A 13,942-nucleotide genomic window follows, 5' to 3' on the forward strand; every position below is an offset into this window, starting at 1 on the left:
GTGGATCAGCGGTGGGGTACAAGACTTTGCATTTGCTGGACTACTCAGCCAATACCTGATCACACGACAAATTCCAAAATTGTCATTAGAAATTGATTTTTGCAATTTGAAAAGTTTTCTAAATTCTTAAAAGACCTGCTAGGGCCTTGTGTTAGATCCTGTTTAGCATTTCTTTTAGAGTTTAAAAGTTTGTAAAAGTTTGAATTAGATTCTAGAACCAGTTGTAGATTCTTAAAAAGTATTCCAACTTTTAGAAGCAAAATGTCTAGCACAGATGTGACTGTGGTGGAACTCGACACCACACCTTACCTCCATCTTAAGATGAGGGAGCTAAGGTCACTCTGTAAAATAAAGAAAATAACAATGGGCCCCAAACCTACCAAAATACAGCTCCAGGAGCTTTTGGCAGAGTTTGAAAAGGCCAACCCCTCTGAGGGTGGCAACTCAGAGGAAGAGGATAGTGACTTGGAGGACAATTCCCCCCTACCAGTCCTATCTAGGGAGAACAGGGTCCCTCAAACCCTGACTCCAAAAATAATAGTCAGAGATGCTGGTTCCCTCACAGGAGAGACCAACACCTCTGAAATCACTGAGGATAACTCCAGTGAAGATGACCCCCTGTTAGCCAGGATGGTCAAAAGATTGGCTTTGGAAAAGCAGCTCCTAGCCATAGAAAGGGAAAGAAAAGAGATGGGCCTAGGTCCCATCGATGGTGGCAGCAACTTAAATAGGGTCAGAGATTCTCCTGACATCCTAAAAATCCCCAAAGGGATTGTAACAAAATATGAAGATGGTGATGACATCACCAAATGGTTCACAGCTTTTGAGAGGGCTTGTGTAACCAGAAAAGTAAACAGATCTCACTGGGGTGCTCTCCTTTGGGAAATGTTCACTGGAAAGTGTAGGGATAGACTCCTCACACTCTCTGGAAAAGATGCAGAATCTTATGACCTCATGAAGGGTACCCTGATTGAGGGCTTTGGATTCTCCACTGAGGAGTATAGAATTAGATTCAGGGGGGCTCAAAAATCCTCGAGCCAGACCTGGGTTGATTTTGTAGACTACTCAGTAAAAACACTAGATGGTTGGTTAACTGGAAATGAAGTGTGTGACTATGTTGGGCTTTATAATTTGTTTATGAAAGAACACATTTTAAGTAACTGCTTCAATGAAAAGTTGCATCAGTATCTGGTAGACCTAGGTCCAATTTCTCCCCAAGAATTGGGAAAGAAGGCAGACCACTGGGTCAAGACTAGGGTAACCAAAACTTCCACTGGGGGTGACCAAAAGAAAGGGGTTACAAAAACTCCCCAGGAGAAAGTGGGTGACACTAGAAACAAAGAAAAAGAGTCCTCTGTAGGCCCCCAAAAACCAGAACAGGTGGGTGGGCCCCAAGACACAACCCAAAACAAAGGTGGGTACCAGGGCAAGAACTGGGATGCCACTAAGGCATGGTGCCACAACTGTAAACAGTCTGGGCACCACACCAAGGACACTTCTTGTCCCAAAAACAAACCCCAGAACAAAATTCCAGGGGTAACCAGTGTAGCCATGGGAGATGACTCATCAGATGAGGAGGTCTTCATAGCCTTCAACTGGAAAATGGGCCCAACAGGTGAGTTGGAGATTCCAGAGGGAAGTAGACACTTCCACCACCTACAGGTGAATGGAATCCCAGCCACTGCCCTGAGAGACACTTGTGCCAGTCACACTATTGTGCATGACAGGCTGGTGCTCTCAAACCAGTACATCCCAGGTGAGATGGCCAGAGTAAGAGTTAGCCCAGACAGGGTCACTAATAGGCCTGTGGCTCTTGTGCCCATAGAAGTGGGTGGAACTTTCAGCTGGAGAAGGGTGGTAGTCAGTACAGACCTCCCCCTTGATTGTCTCCTTGGAAATGACTACCCAGAGGTTAGTCAGAGCCTAAGAGAAGAACTGGTCCAGGGCCAGTCCTCTCCCAAGGATTCTGGGGTGCCTGCCTCTGCAGTAAATGCAAGTAGGCCCCAGAGGAAAAAGAAAAGGAAACAGAGTAGGAAAGGTGGACAACCTTTAGCCAAGGTTCCAGCAAGCCAAGGAGATTCTGCTCCAGTAGGGGAGAACTCCAAAAATGGCTCTGATAAAGTCCAACCTGACCCACAAGAAGTCCTGGCTAGTCAGGCAACTGTTAAGCCTGAGTGGGTGGCTCCTCAGCTAACAGAAGAAAGAGTGGAAGAAGGGTGTTTACTACAAGATGTGGTAACCCCCCACTCTAATACAGCAGACAGGCACCCTGAACCCAAAGAAGCCTGTAACTTAGCCCCTTCCCTTGTAGGTGAAGAGCTAAAGGTGTGGTTCTGGGCACTGACAGCTGTCAGTGGCCTCTGCTGGGTGTTAGCCTTTATGGCTGCACTATCCTTGGCATGGTGGTCTGACCCCATGCCAAATAACAAGTTAGGCCCCCTGACCCGGTTGGTCATGGTGGGGTTACTCCAGCTCTGGGTAACCTCTTTGGGTAAGCTAGGGGTGACCCTGGCTAAGATAAGATTAGCAGAGGTGGATACCTCTGACCTCAAAATAGAGAGAATGGGTGAAGACATAAAAAGCACAGACAAGAGGCAGTTCAGACTAGGTCCTATCACTGTGGAAGTGGGTCAGTTCCCCAGAGGGAATGACCTGAACAGGAGGATGTAAGGCAGAGTAGGCCCTGCAACAAACCAGCCATTTCCTCTACTCTTCCTCGCCTGACAGACTAGGAAGACTCTTCCAGCGTTGGCTGAGTCTCCTGGCCTGTGGGCTGGGGGGGGCTTGTGTAAAGAAATGGCTCCCTGTTGCAGTTACCCCCCACTTTTTTGCCTGATCCTGATGCTGACTTGACTGAGAAGTGTGCTGGGACCCTGCTAACCAGGCCCCAGCACCAGTGTTCTTTCACCTAAAATGTACCATTGTTTCCACAATTGGCACACCCTGGCATCCAGATAAGTCCCTTGTAACTGGTACCTCTGGTACCAAGGGCCCTGATGCCAGGGAAGGTCTCTAAGGGCTGTAGCATGTATTATGCCACCCTAGAGACCCCTCACTCAGCACAGACACACTGCTTACAAGCCTGTGTGTGCTGGTGAGAACAAAATGAGTAAGTCGACATGGCACTCCCCTCAGGGTGCCATGCCAGCCTCTCACTGCCTATGCAGTATAGGTAAGACACCCCTCTAGCAGGCCTTACAGCCCTAAGGCAGGGTGCACTATACCATAGGTGAGGGTACCAGTGCATGAGCACTGTGCCCCTACAGTGTCTAAGCAAAACCTTAGACATTGTAAGTGCAGGGTAGCCATAAGAGTATATGGTCTGGGAGTCTGTTTTACACGAACTTCACAGCACCATAATGGCTACACTGAAAACTGGGAAGTTTGGTATCAAACTTCTCAGCACAATAAATGCACACTGATGCCAGTGTACATTTTATTGTAAAATACACCACAGAGGGCACCTTAGAGGTGCCCCCTGAAACTTAACCGACTGTCTGTGTAGGCTGACTAGTTCCAGCAGCCTGCCACACCAGAGACATGTTGCTGGCCCCATGGGGAGAGTGCCTTTGTCACTCTGAGGCCAGTAACAAAGCCTGCACTGGGTGGAGATGCTAACACCTCCCCCAGGCAGGAGCTGTGACACCTGGCGGTGAGCCTCAAAGGCTCATCCCTTTGTCACAGCCCAGCAGGGCACTCCAGCTTAGTGGAGTTGCCCGCCCCCTCCGGCCACGGCCCCCACTTTTGGCGGCAAGGCTGGAGGGAACAAAGAAAGCAGCAAGGAGGAGTCACTGGCCAGTCAGGACAGCCCCTAAGGTGTCCTGAGCTGAGGTGACTCTGACTTTTAGAAATCCTCCATCTTGCAGATGGAGGATTCCCCCAATAGGGTTAGGATTGTGACCCCCTCCCCTTGGGAGGAGGCACAAAGAGGGTGTACCCACCCTCAGGGCTAGTAGCCATTGGCTACTAACCCCCCAGACCTAAACACGCCCTTTAATTTAGTATTTAAGGGCTACCCTGAACCCTAGAAAATTAGATTCCTGCAACAAGAAGAAGGACTGCCCAGCTGAAAACCCCTGCAGCGGAAGACCAGAAGACGACAACTGCCTTGGCTCCAGAAACTCACCGGCCTGTCTCCTGCCTTCCAAAGATCCTGCTCCAGCGACGCCTTCCGAAGGGACCAGCGACCTCGACATCCTCTGAGGACTGCCCCTGCTTCGAAAAGACAAGAAACTCCCGAGGACAGCGGACCTGCTCCAAGAAAAGCTGCAACTTTGTTTCCAGCAACTTTAAAGATCCCTGCAAGCTCCCCGCAAGAAGCGTGAGACTTGCAACACTGCACCCGGCGACCCCGACTCGACTGGTGGCGATCCAACACCTCAGGAGGGACCCCAGGACTACTCTGATACTGTGAGTACCAAAACCTGTCCCCCCTGAGCCCCCACAGCGCCGCCTGCAGAGGGAATCCCGAGGCTTCCCCTGACCGCGACTCTTTTGAACCTAAAGTCCCGACACCTGGGAGAGACCCTGCACCCGCAGCCCCCAGGACCTGAAGGACCGGACTTTCACTGGAGAAGTGACCCCCAGGAGTCCCTCTCCCTTGCCCAAGTGGAGGTTTCCCCGAGGAATCCCCCCCTTGCCTGCCTGCAGCGCTGAAGAGATCCCGAGATCTCTCATAGACTAACATTGCGAACCCGACGCTTGTTTCTACACTGCACCCGGCCGCCCCCGCGCCGCTGAGGGTGAAATTTCTGTGTGGACTTGTGTCCCCCCCGGTGCCCTACAAAACCCCCCTGGTCTGCCCTCCGAAGACGCGGGTACTTACCTGCAAGCAGACCGGAACCGGGGCACCCCCTTCTCTCCATTCTAGCCTATGTGTTTTGGGCACCACTTTGAACTCTGCACCTGACCGGCCCTGAGCTGCTGGTGTGGTGACTTTGGGGTTGCTCTGAACCCCCAACGGTGGGCTACCTTGGACCAAGAACTGAACCCTGTAAGTGTCCTACTTACCTGGTAAAACTAACAAAAACTTACCTCCCCCAGGAACTGTGAAAATTGCACTAAGTGTCCACTTTTAAAACAGCTATTTGTCAATAACTTGAAAAGTATACATGCAATTTTTATGATTTGAAGTTCCTAAAGTACTTACCTGCAATACCTTTCGAACAAGATATTACATGTTAAATTTGAACCTGTGGTTCTTAAAATAAACTAAGAAAAGATATTTTTCTATACAAAAACCTATTGGCTGGATTTGTCTCTGAGTGTGTGTACCTCATTTATTGTCTATGTGTATGTACAACAAATGCTTAACACTACTCCTTGGATAAGCCTACTGCTCGACCACACTACCACAAAATAGAGCATTAGTATTATCTATTTTTACCACTATTTTACCTCTAAGGGGAACCCTTGGACTCTGTGCATGCTATTCCTTACTTTGAAATAGCACATACAGAGCCAACTTCCTACACCAAGGAAGAGAGAATGTGGATGAGTTACATAACCCTTTTTAGCAAACTCAGCATTTACTCAACCACAGCCAGTAAAACCACTTACCTGTGTTGCCATTTTGCCATAATCAATCCATCGCAGTGTGGCAAAGTTTGTAGACTCCGCACAGTTGAAACCATGGTTAAATCCTGCATGATAGCCATAAGGAAAGGTGATCATAAACTCACCAGCTTCTTGAGTAACCTGAGGAAATAAAGACAGAATGGTTACCCAGTTGGAAACCACTGCAATCCAAGGTCAATCTCGGACATTAGGAGCACATTGTCAAAACATTTTTAAAGTGAAAAACACTAGTTATGCAAATCTAGCCAGGGCCCAATACGGCTGTGCTGTCTGTGCACCCAATTCTTGGGGCCCAGTTTACAATGAAGCAGAAGGTGAGAATTATTGTATATGATGAGGAGGGGCAGCCAATAAAGACTGCAAGAGTGTCAAGGATACCTTGCTGAAGCTTTCAAATCTGATCTCTCTCTAGGACAGCATTGCATTAGTCACAAGAACATGAGTGGGCCAATCAACAGGCCTATATCTGGGTGCAAGCGAAGCCCACCGAGGTACCCCCAGTGTGGCAAAAAATGGCTTGATGAAACTGACCATAACTACAGAATTTTTAGGCGGAAGTAGTTTCGACATATAGAAGATCCATATGTGCACATGTGGACCGGTCAGACCACGGCCAAAGCAGCACAAGGCATCGAGCACTCACTGCTGCAGGACAAATTCTGGAGTACCACTGTGCCAAGTCAACAGCATGGTGATGGTAGCATAGAGGGCCAACCAGTTTATCCTCTCAGGATGCAAAGTACTGACTGGGGTAGGGGCTAATGTTTAACAAATAATGGGTTACTGCCGAATTTCATGAACCCTGCTACAGTAGGACACTAGCTTAGGAATGTTCTCGTAGCAGCCACGGACCCCCCTGAGCAGGTGTCACAGACCTCCCCCACCCTCACTGTTCTAGACATTAGGACTTCGAATGTTTTAGGACAAGAGCTACATTTAGCCTTTGAGTGGGTTGTATTAAGTGGAAATCCATTAGAGAGGGCTGGTAGACAACGAGTCTGTTTGATATTTAGTGAAAGTGAATACTTTTTCCTTGGACTCCCAAGCCTTTGTTCTGGATCCACCTGATGGGAGTCAGTGGTTTGTTATGAGTTGCATTTGAGTCGGACAAAGATAAAATAGTAAATTTTCATTTTTTCGGGTCGATTCAGGGTCTGCAGTCTGAATGGAATAAGATTCAGTAACACTGTTAGTATTGTGGTGCTGAAAGCCCTCAAAAAGTTTGGTTTACCAACCAGAACATGAAGTCATTTTTTAAAGTAGCAATTGAAGCACACTGGTTTGTATGGGGTCGGAGGAGTCTTAGAACCACCCTAGTGCTTGAAAATGAGGAGATGCTGCACGTAAGGATTGGGTTCTCTGCCAGAGAAATGGGTCCAATAACGGAAAAGCAAAAAATGTGGTGGATCTGGGCTGAAGAGCACCAGAGGAGCTGCACGTGGTCCCAGCAAAGATACTCTCCAAGCAACAAGTGCATGTGCACTATGGGGAGCGTGTGGCCCAGTAACAGAAGAAACAGCTGCTGCATAGTGAGCCTGAGATCCACTGTCAGGAGGGGGTTCCAGTCAGTGCCCAACCAACACGTAAAAAAAAGTGCAGGGAGTAAAGTTTATTATTATTAATATATATATTTTTTTTAATAAGTTCACCATCGGAACTGCTAAATGTCAAGCAACTGTCTTATCCACCTCATGCATTTTTATTCCTCTCCTCTAGGCTGCTTGTCCATCTCCTTTTTGTACCTTTGTATTTCTTCTTTTCCCTGGTCACTGATTTCTTCCACTTTCTCCACCAGTTTTTTCCCCCCAGTCCCTGCCTTTCTTTCTATTGCTCGGGGTCTGTCCCATCACCAGTTTCCTAGGACTGGCTGAGGATGAAGTGCAGTATGAGAGAAGCGAGGTGCACTAGCAGCGCCAAGTTGGTGCAAAGTACTGCATGTCACCAGGGGTACCCAATTCCACACTAGCCAGCAGCCCATTAGCAGGTAAAAGGAGGCTGGAACAGGTAAGGCTATGCCAGCAAGACTGCACTCTGGCACTAGATGGAAGGAACAATGTGTGGGGCTTTGAGATCGAGCATCAAATCAGTTTTCATACATACCTACCACGCTCTTCCTATGCATCAACACCCCCAGTCATGAGACTCTCCCAAGGAACTGAGAGGCACTGCAAGTTGGCAACTCAAGATAAAGAGAATACTCATGCAAAAAGAGGAGGCGTGCGGAGGTTTCCATTTCGCGCTAGGTCCGTGTCCCCCGTTGACAACACTTGTCAACATTATCGTCTGCAGTAGATGTGAAGGTGCCGGGAATGATGGATGGGCCGTGTAGGAAAGTAATAACTACCAAAGGAGAAACTGCAGGAGCTGCCACTCAGCTCCCGTAGGCAACTGATCCCTCCCATGACTCCCTCCTCCTCGTCCAGGCAGGTACACCTGCTCCACACAGTAAATTCCAAAAGCGGACGTTTATAATTATGAAAATGACCTCCGGTGCGTCCATGAGGGACCAGCCAAAGTGAGGTCCTAATACGTTGCTGCCTACTAAAGGCGCACTCTCATCTGCTGCTAAAGAAGGGGCTGCTTTTACACTCTCTGGTCTCCAAAAACCAACAGGGATATGTAGGATACACTTTAAAAAAAAAAACAGACTTAAGAGGCAGGGTGAAGTTGCTGTCTAGATTAAAGCTTTGATGAAGGAGAAAAGGTTTCTGGGCCGTGCAGGAAAAACAACGCACTCTGCTGGTTTAGAACAAGACATGAAGCCCTCCCAAAGCATCAGCAGAAGGTCACTGATTCACGCATATCACGACAATGGGGGTACGTTTACACCTCTCGCCCCCCAGTAGTTTTCAGACTTACACGGGAAGGTAGAGCCCCCCTGAACCATTCTGCATCGTATTAGGACAGTACTCCCAGCAGTGCTTACTCCCTTCTGACGCGTTATTGGGTAAAGCGCCTCAATCTCACATTTGTCAAAGTATGAGCTACGACGTCGGATCACGTTTGCTACGCCAGCCAAATACAAACTACCGGCATAGTATAAAAGTACTTTTACGTTTCTGTGCTTTGTACCTCTTATTTCCCAGTCCCCCTCTAGCCCACTGGCTCTGAAGCTTTATAATCCCCTATATCAGCAGATGAATCGCAGATGGACTGATTTAGAGATGAGGGAAAGAACACAATGTAATGGAAATACAAGGGTGAGTGTCAAAACTACTTGCATAAGCTTGCAAAGTGGGTACCTACCCTGTCAAAAGGGATGCTGTATTTTTTCAGGATGGATGGGGAAATTAGCGTCATCTTGTGCCGAAGAAAAGCGTCGCATCCCTGAGAGCTTCCTGGAAAGAAGCCTAGTATAGGGAAAGAAGGGCAATGTCAATTATTGTGTAGCAAAACGGAGGGAATAAAAGCTCAAACATCGTTGATGAAGATGGAATGTTTGCAATCATCTCCAACATTACACGAAGACACTAAATCCTACCACACAACCAGAAGCGTAAACCACCACAACGGCCTCTCCTACCACTGCACACACCACAACTTGTACCAATAAATACTGAACAAAACCATGTGCTTCTGAAACAAAATCATTATTCCTGCATCATTTTGCCTCCATAAATTCAGGACAATTTTTTCATGGAAGTCAGAATCCTCCTTCTTGTAAGCCCCCTGAAATGCCCTGAAAATCGTCATGAGCAGCATTTTGTTCCTGCGTGCGATGTATAGCTTCTCTTCCAGGGGATCTTCATCAATAGTCATAAGCACCAAATATTACCACTTACGTGTGGGAACCCTGGAGCACATATTAAATATATATGTATAGCAGAAAACATTTTTCTAGAAGAAAAAAAAAAACATGTATATACATACATTTATGCAGCCTATATTAAATGCTAAAAATGCCTAATTTTCATTGTTTCTTTGATAATCATTTCACCAGACTCTGGTATTTCTGTAAACCAGAAAAGAGCAAAAAGTACAAAGAAGACAGCCTTCACTGAAGAGAAAAACTGCAAGGAAATACAAAGGCACTGTTGGCCAATAGGCCACATTAAAAGCATAACAGATGAAAAACTGGCACCATTCCTTTACAACACCCAGGCTCTCCTGCATCCCATCATGCCCCAAAGGAGACAACTAGGTGACAGGTCCGTAATTTTTCCACAGTGATGTGCAGAGCAGGACACAACCATACAGTAACTGCTGTATGCATTACTCGTCTGGGGAGTGCTTATGACTGAGGAGGATTCCCTGGGAAGTGAACTAGGATTACAGGTAACTTATCCTCCTCTTCCAGAGGCTCCTCATCGATAGTCATTAGCACTGAATAGAGTAGCAAGCCCATCCCACACCTCAGCGGACAAAGCAAGAGCAAGCACACAAGCAGTTGACATGTTTATTTAAAAAGGTTACTTAAGGAGGACTGCCCTACTTGGGTGTCTGCCTTAGCATCTGAATCTAGACAGTAATGCCTTGTGAAAGTATGCACCGATCTCCAAGTAGCAGATTGCGGATTTCGGAGATGGGGACATTCTTTAGTAGGGCTGATTCCACCTAGCCCCTTGTAGGCTTGGCAGGCAAATGCTTGATGGCCAACTGGTAAGTGAACATAATGCAAGAAACTATCAAGCTGGAAATTGATTGTTTAGAGGCGGCGAGCATCCTCTTAGGGCCATAGCTCACAAACACATGGTCAGACAGTCTTATCTCTTTAATCCTGTCCAGATAAAATTTCAGTACTCTTCAAATCCAAAGAGATAAGCACTCTTTCCGCTGGTGTGGCCGGGTTAGGAAAGAACCTAGGGAGTGAAATTGTCTGGTTAATATGGAAATCAGACACAATCTTGTGAAGAAATCTACCCTGTTCGCATGGAACACTGAGCAAGGCTCTTTGGCAAAGACTATTTTACTGACTATGCCTGCCGAAGTAAGAGAGACTGACTATACCTGCTGAAGGAGAGGCAAGAAAAGCAGTCTTCCGGGTAAGGTGCTGCAAGGAAGCCTTATGTTAGGTTCGAAAGGTGGACCCACGAGTTTTAAAGTACCACATTCAACTCTCAAATAGGAGAGGGGGAATGTTCAGGTGGGAAATATATATATTTTTTTTCTTAACACTTCCAGGAAATCTTTAACTACAGGTATTTGGAAAAATTATACTTGAGAAGGTGATTTTCTACAAGCAGTAATAGCTGCAAGGTGCACCTTTAAAAAAAAAAAAAAAAAAAAGATTTAGCTAGATGGAGGAGATAGGGTAGTATTCTCTTCCTGTCCTTGAATTGGGTAGAAATTATTTTGATTAAATCACATGAAGAATCTCTTCCATTTGAAAAAGTAGGACCATCTGGTTGATGGTCTTTGACTGAGAATGTTCATGCATTCCTCTGGAAGGTAAGTGTCCACACTTCTGGAATGTAGGAGCCATACTGTCCAGCTTAGCGAGGGAAGGTTGGGGCAGAATATCTTCCCTCCGAACTTGGAAGGAGTCCGTTCTGCACAGCAGTCTCCTGTGTGGCCTTTCCGATAGGTGGAGAAGACCCAGATACCACTACTGGCTTGGCCTTTCTGGGGCTAGGAGGATCATTCTGGTCCTGGCTCTGTATAGTTTCTTGATGACTGTTGACATCAGACGAATGGGCAGAAATGTGTACAGAAATGTCCCTGACCAGTTCATCAAAAGGGCATTCCCCTTTGTCCCAGTCGGTAGAACCCGAACGCAAAGTCTGGGCATTTTCTATTTGTTTAGCTTGCAAACAAGTTTAGTTGAGGGTGTGCCCATTCCTGAAAAATATTTAATGACGTCCCCGTACAGTATCCAGGTTTACAGAAATGCTAGAGTCTGGTGAAATAGTTGTTAAAGAAAAACAAAGAAAATTAGGCATTTTTAGCCTTTAATACACACACACACACACACACACACATATATAAAATACAATTTCTAGAAATTATTTTATGCTATACATGTATAATATATATTTTAGATATGCTCCAGGGTCACCGCGCATAGGTGGGAATATTCAGTGCTTATGACGTGAATGAGAATTCCCAGGAAGAGAACTAGGATTACTGGTAAGAACCTTATCTATCCCTCTGCTTAATGTGCCTCCAACAGCAATGCAGGACAAACAAAAAATTCTGCAAGTAAATTAAAATGAACATCCCCACAAATGGATAACCTATAAGACATCATTTGATATGCCTATTCCCTATGCAAGCACCCTCCACCCCTCAAAAAGGAAATAGACTTTCTAAGAGTCCAAAACTGCACAACCTTCTCTGGCTCAAGTCTACACACCCACCACACCCTCTCAATACTTACATCAAGCAAACCATAAGAGTCAGACAATTCAACAAAACCTCTTCTTTCACACCAATAAGAACCCTAAACTACTCTTGCTTCCCAACACACCAACTTGGCCTGAAAGTCAACAGGCTGTAAACCAGCTAATACAGCTGATCAGCATCAAAGCCCTGCCACCATAATGTTTGGAAACGTGTGTGTACGCCAACAAAAGCATGCACACAGAATGCTTCTTGAATTCAATATAAAAGTGCGTATAAAAACTGCGGTGAGGCTGTCAATAGAAATGCAGTGGCTACATTGCATATTTTAAATTAGATGGCCTGGATTTGAAACCAAACTTCATCACTTCCCCAAAATCTGGCTGTTTCATATCACCAACCCTCAATTTCGTTATTTAGAGAAATTCAGGGCAAGAAATGGGAGCATGATCTACGTATATGTCCCAAAATAAGAAATCTAATCAATCCATGCCACTGCCTTGACTTGGTAAGCTCCCACACTTTCAAATGAAGAATCTCCCCCAAATTCTAAATGTAATTCAGGACATGAGATGCAACCCAACCCACTGTTAGGATCAAAAGGTTCATTCTTGATGCAGGTGGATGTTGGAAATGCGACCAGATCCCACATGGGTGTGACAGTCCTACTACTATTTAACACCCACAGACACTCCTCTGTACCTGAAGGTGATATGTGAATAACAATTGGGAAGAACAACTAACAGGAATCTCACCTTTCGCAAGACGTTCCAGGCGTTTTCCATGCTCCGGGGGAATAGTGTACCTGGTGGGGAAGAATATAAACATTGGTGTATTCAAAGTTACCTAGAATACTTATCAGCACTTTCAGAACATTATGTAAGCTTAGAGGCTAGAAAGCTCTGCTTAAGGAGCAAGGGGATGGTGCAATGTTTGCAAACCCTCACAAGGATAGCATCCTGGTAAAAAAGCACTGAGTGTCACTGCTTCCCAGGCTCCAAAACAACATGTACATGCCATCTTGAGTGTCCTACTTAATCACAGTTAAGGCATACTGCTACGTCACATCACAAGGAGCTTTGGATGTGTATATAAACCACGAGTTTACAACAACACCTCATATAGCAAAATAAGTCATTTTACTGAAGCACACTACATTAACACAAGCAGCTCAAACCTCTGGGGAGACCAAGCACCCTCAGTGACAATCTCAGTGTTTCACAGTTGACACTGGAGGAAGATTGTATGAAGTATGCATGATGCACTCAGCCCTAGGAAATCGTATCAACAAAAAGTGTAAGTGTTCACTACATAACTAGCTGTGTAAATGAGCCCAATTTGCTTGTATAAAAGGTTGTCAAGATTTGATCTACAAGATATAGTACTAGAATAAAGCAGCTTGTAAGTACTGAGGGGTCAGATTTGTGGCCCTTTGCCATAGAGATCATAAGAACACTAATCAGAGCATAATTATCATGAATTATCAATCTCTCAATCAGCTACTCACAAATAGATATCTGCATCAAGAAGGAAAAACAGTGTGGATTATAAGTGTTTGCAAGTTGTTTTTCCTTCAAAAAAGTTTAAAAATACAAGAAATCTTGCGACACCTCTCCTCGTCAAAAATGCATCAGGACAAAGACTCTACCTTAGCTTAATTTCCTGGTGTGAGTAATATCAGTGGAGTGAACTACTACAGAATGTGTGTGTCTGTTGAGCATTTTAAAAAGGGACAAAGTTAAATTTAAAAAAAACAAATAAAAAAAAACACGATTGATCATCTCTTGCTTCCTGGGAGGGTGGATGTGAATCTACAGCACTAAATGATATCCACATATGATTACAGAGTAAGTAGCGATGTCCATTCACAGTATGTGCTGCTTTAGACACACTTGCTCTGCACAGACTATAAAGCAGTACCTCCCATAAGTGGTGGGTAGCAAGTGGAAGATGCAGGAGTTTAAAACACAGTCCTTAAAGTTGTTTGGCCAACTAAAGCCTCTTAGCAAACTTGAATGTCCATACAGCAGTGTTTGGTAAACTTGTGGTGTTGACCAGGTAGCAGCTATACATGTCTACCATGTAA

The 13,942-nt window shown here is 45.6% G+C and overlaps 1 protein-coding gene across 1 annotated transcript in view; it reads right to left on the reverse strand.

Moving 5' to 3' along the window:
* Positions 1–13,942, reverse strand: part of KDM4B (lysine demethylase 4B) — a 399,544-nt gene that overhangs the window by 322,682 nt on the left and 62,920 nt on the right. Inside the window, exons 6-8 of the mRNA XM_069215895.1 lie at positions 12,612–12,661; positions 8,824–8,927; positions 5,560–5,697 (exon numbers count right to left, since the gene is read on the reverse strand). Coding sequence (XP_069071996.1) covers positions 5,560–5,697; positions 8,824–8,927; positions 12,612–12,661 — 292 coding nt within the window. The remainder of the gene's footprint in view (positions 1–5,559; positions 5,698–8,823; positions 8,928–12,611; positions 12,662–13,942) is intronic.

This window comes from Pleurodeles waltl, chromosome 12, assembly GCF_031143425.1.
Source record: "Pleurodeles waltl isolate 20211129_DDA chromosome 12, aPleWal1.hap1.20221129, whole genome shotgun sequence".
Classification (NCBI taxonomy): domain Eukaryota; kingdom Metazoa; phylum Chordata; class Amphibia; order Caudata; family Salamandridae; genus Pleurodeles; species Pleurodeles waltl.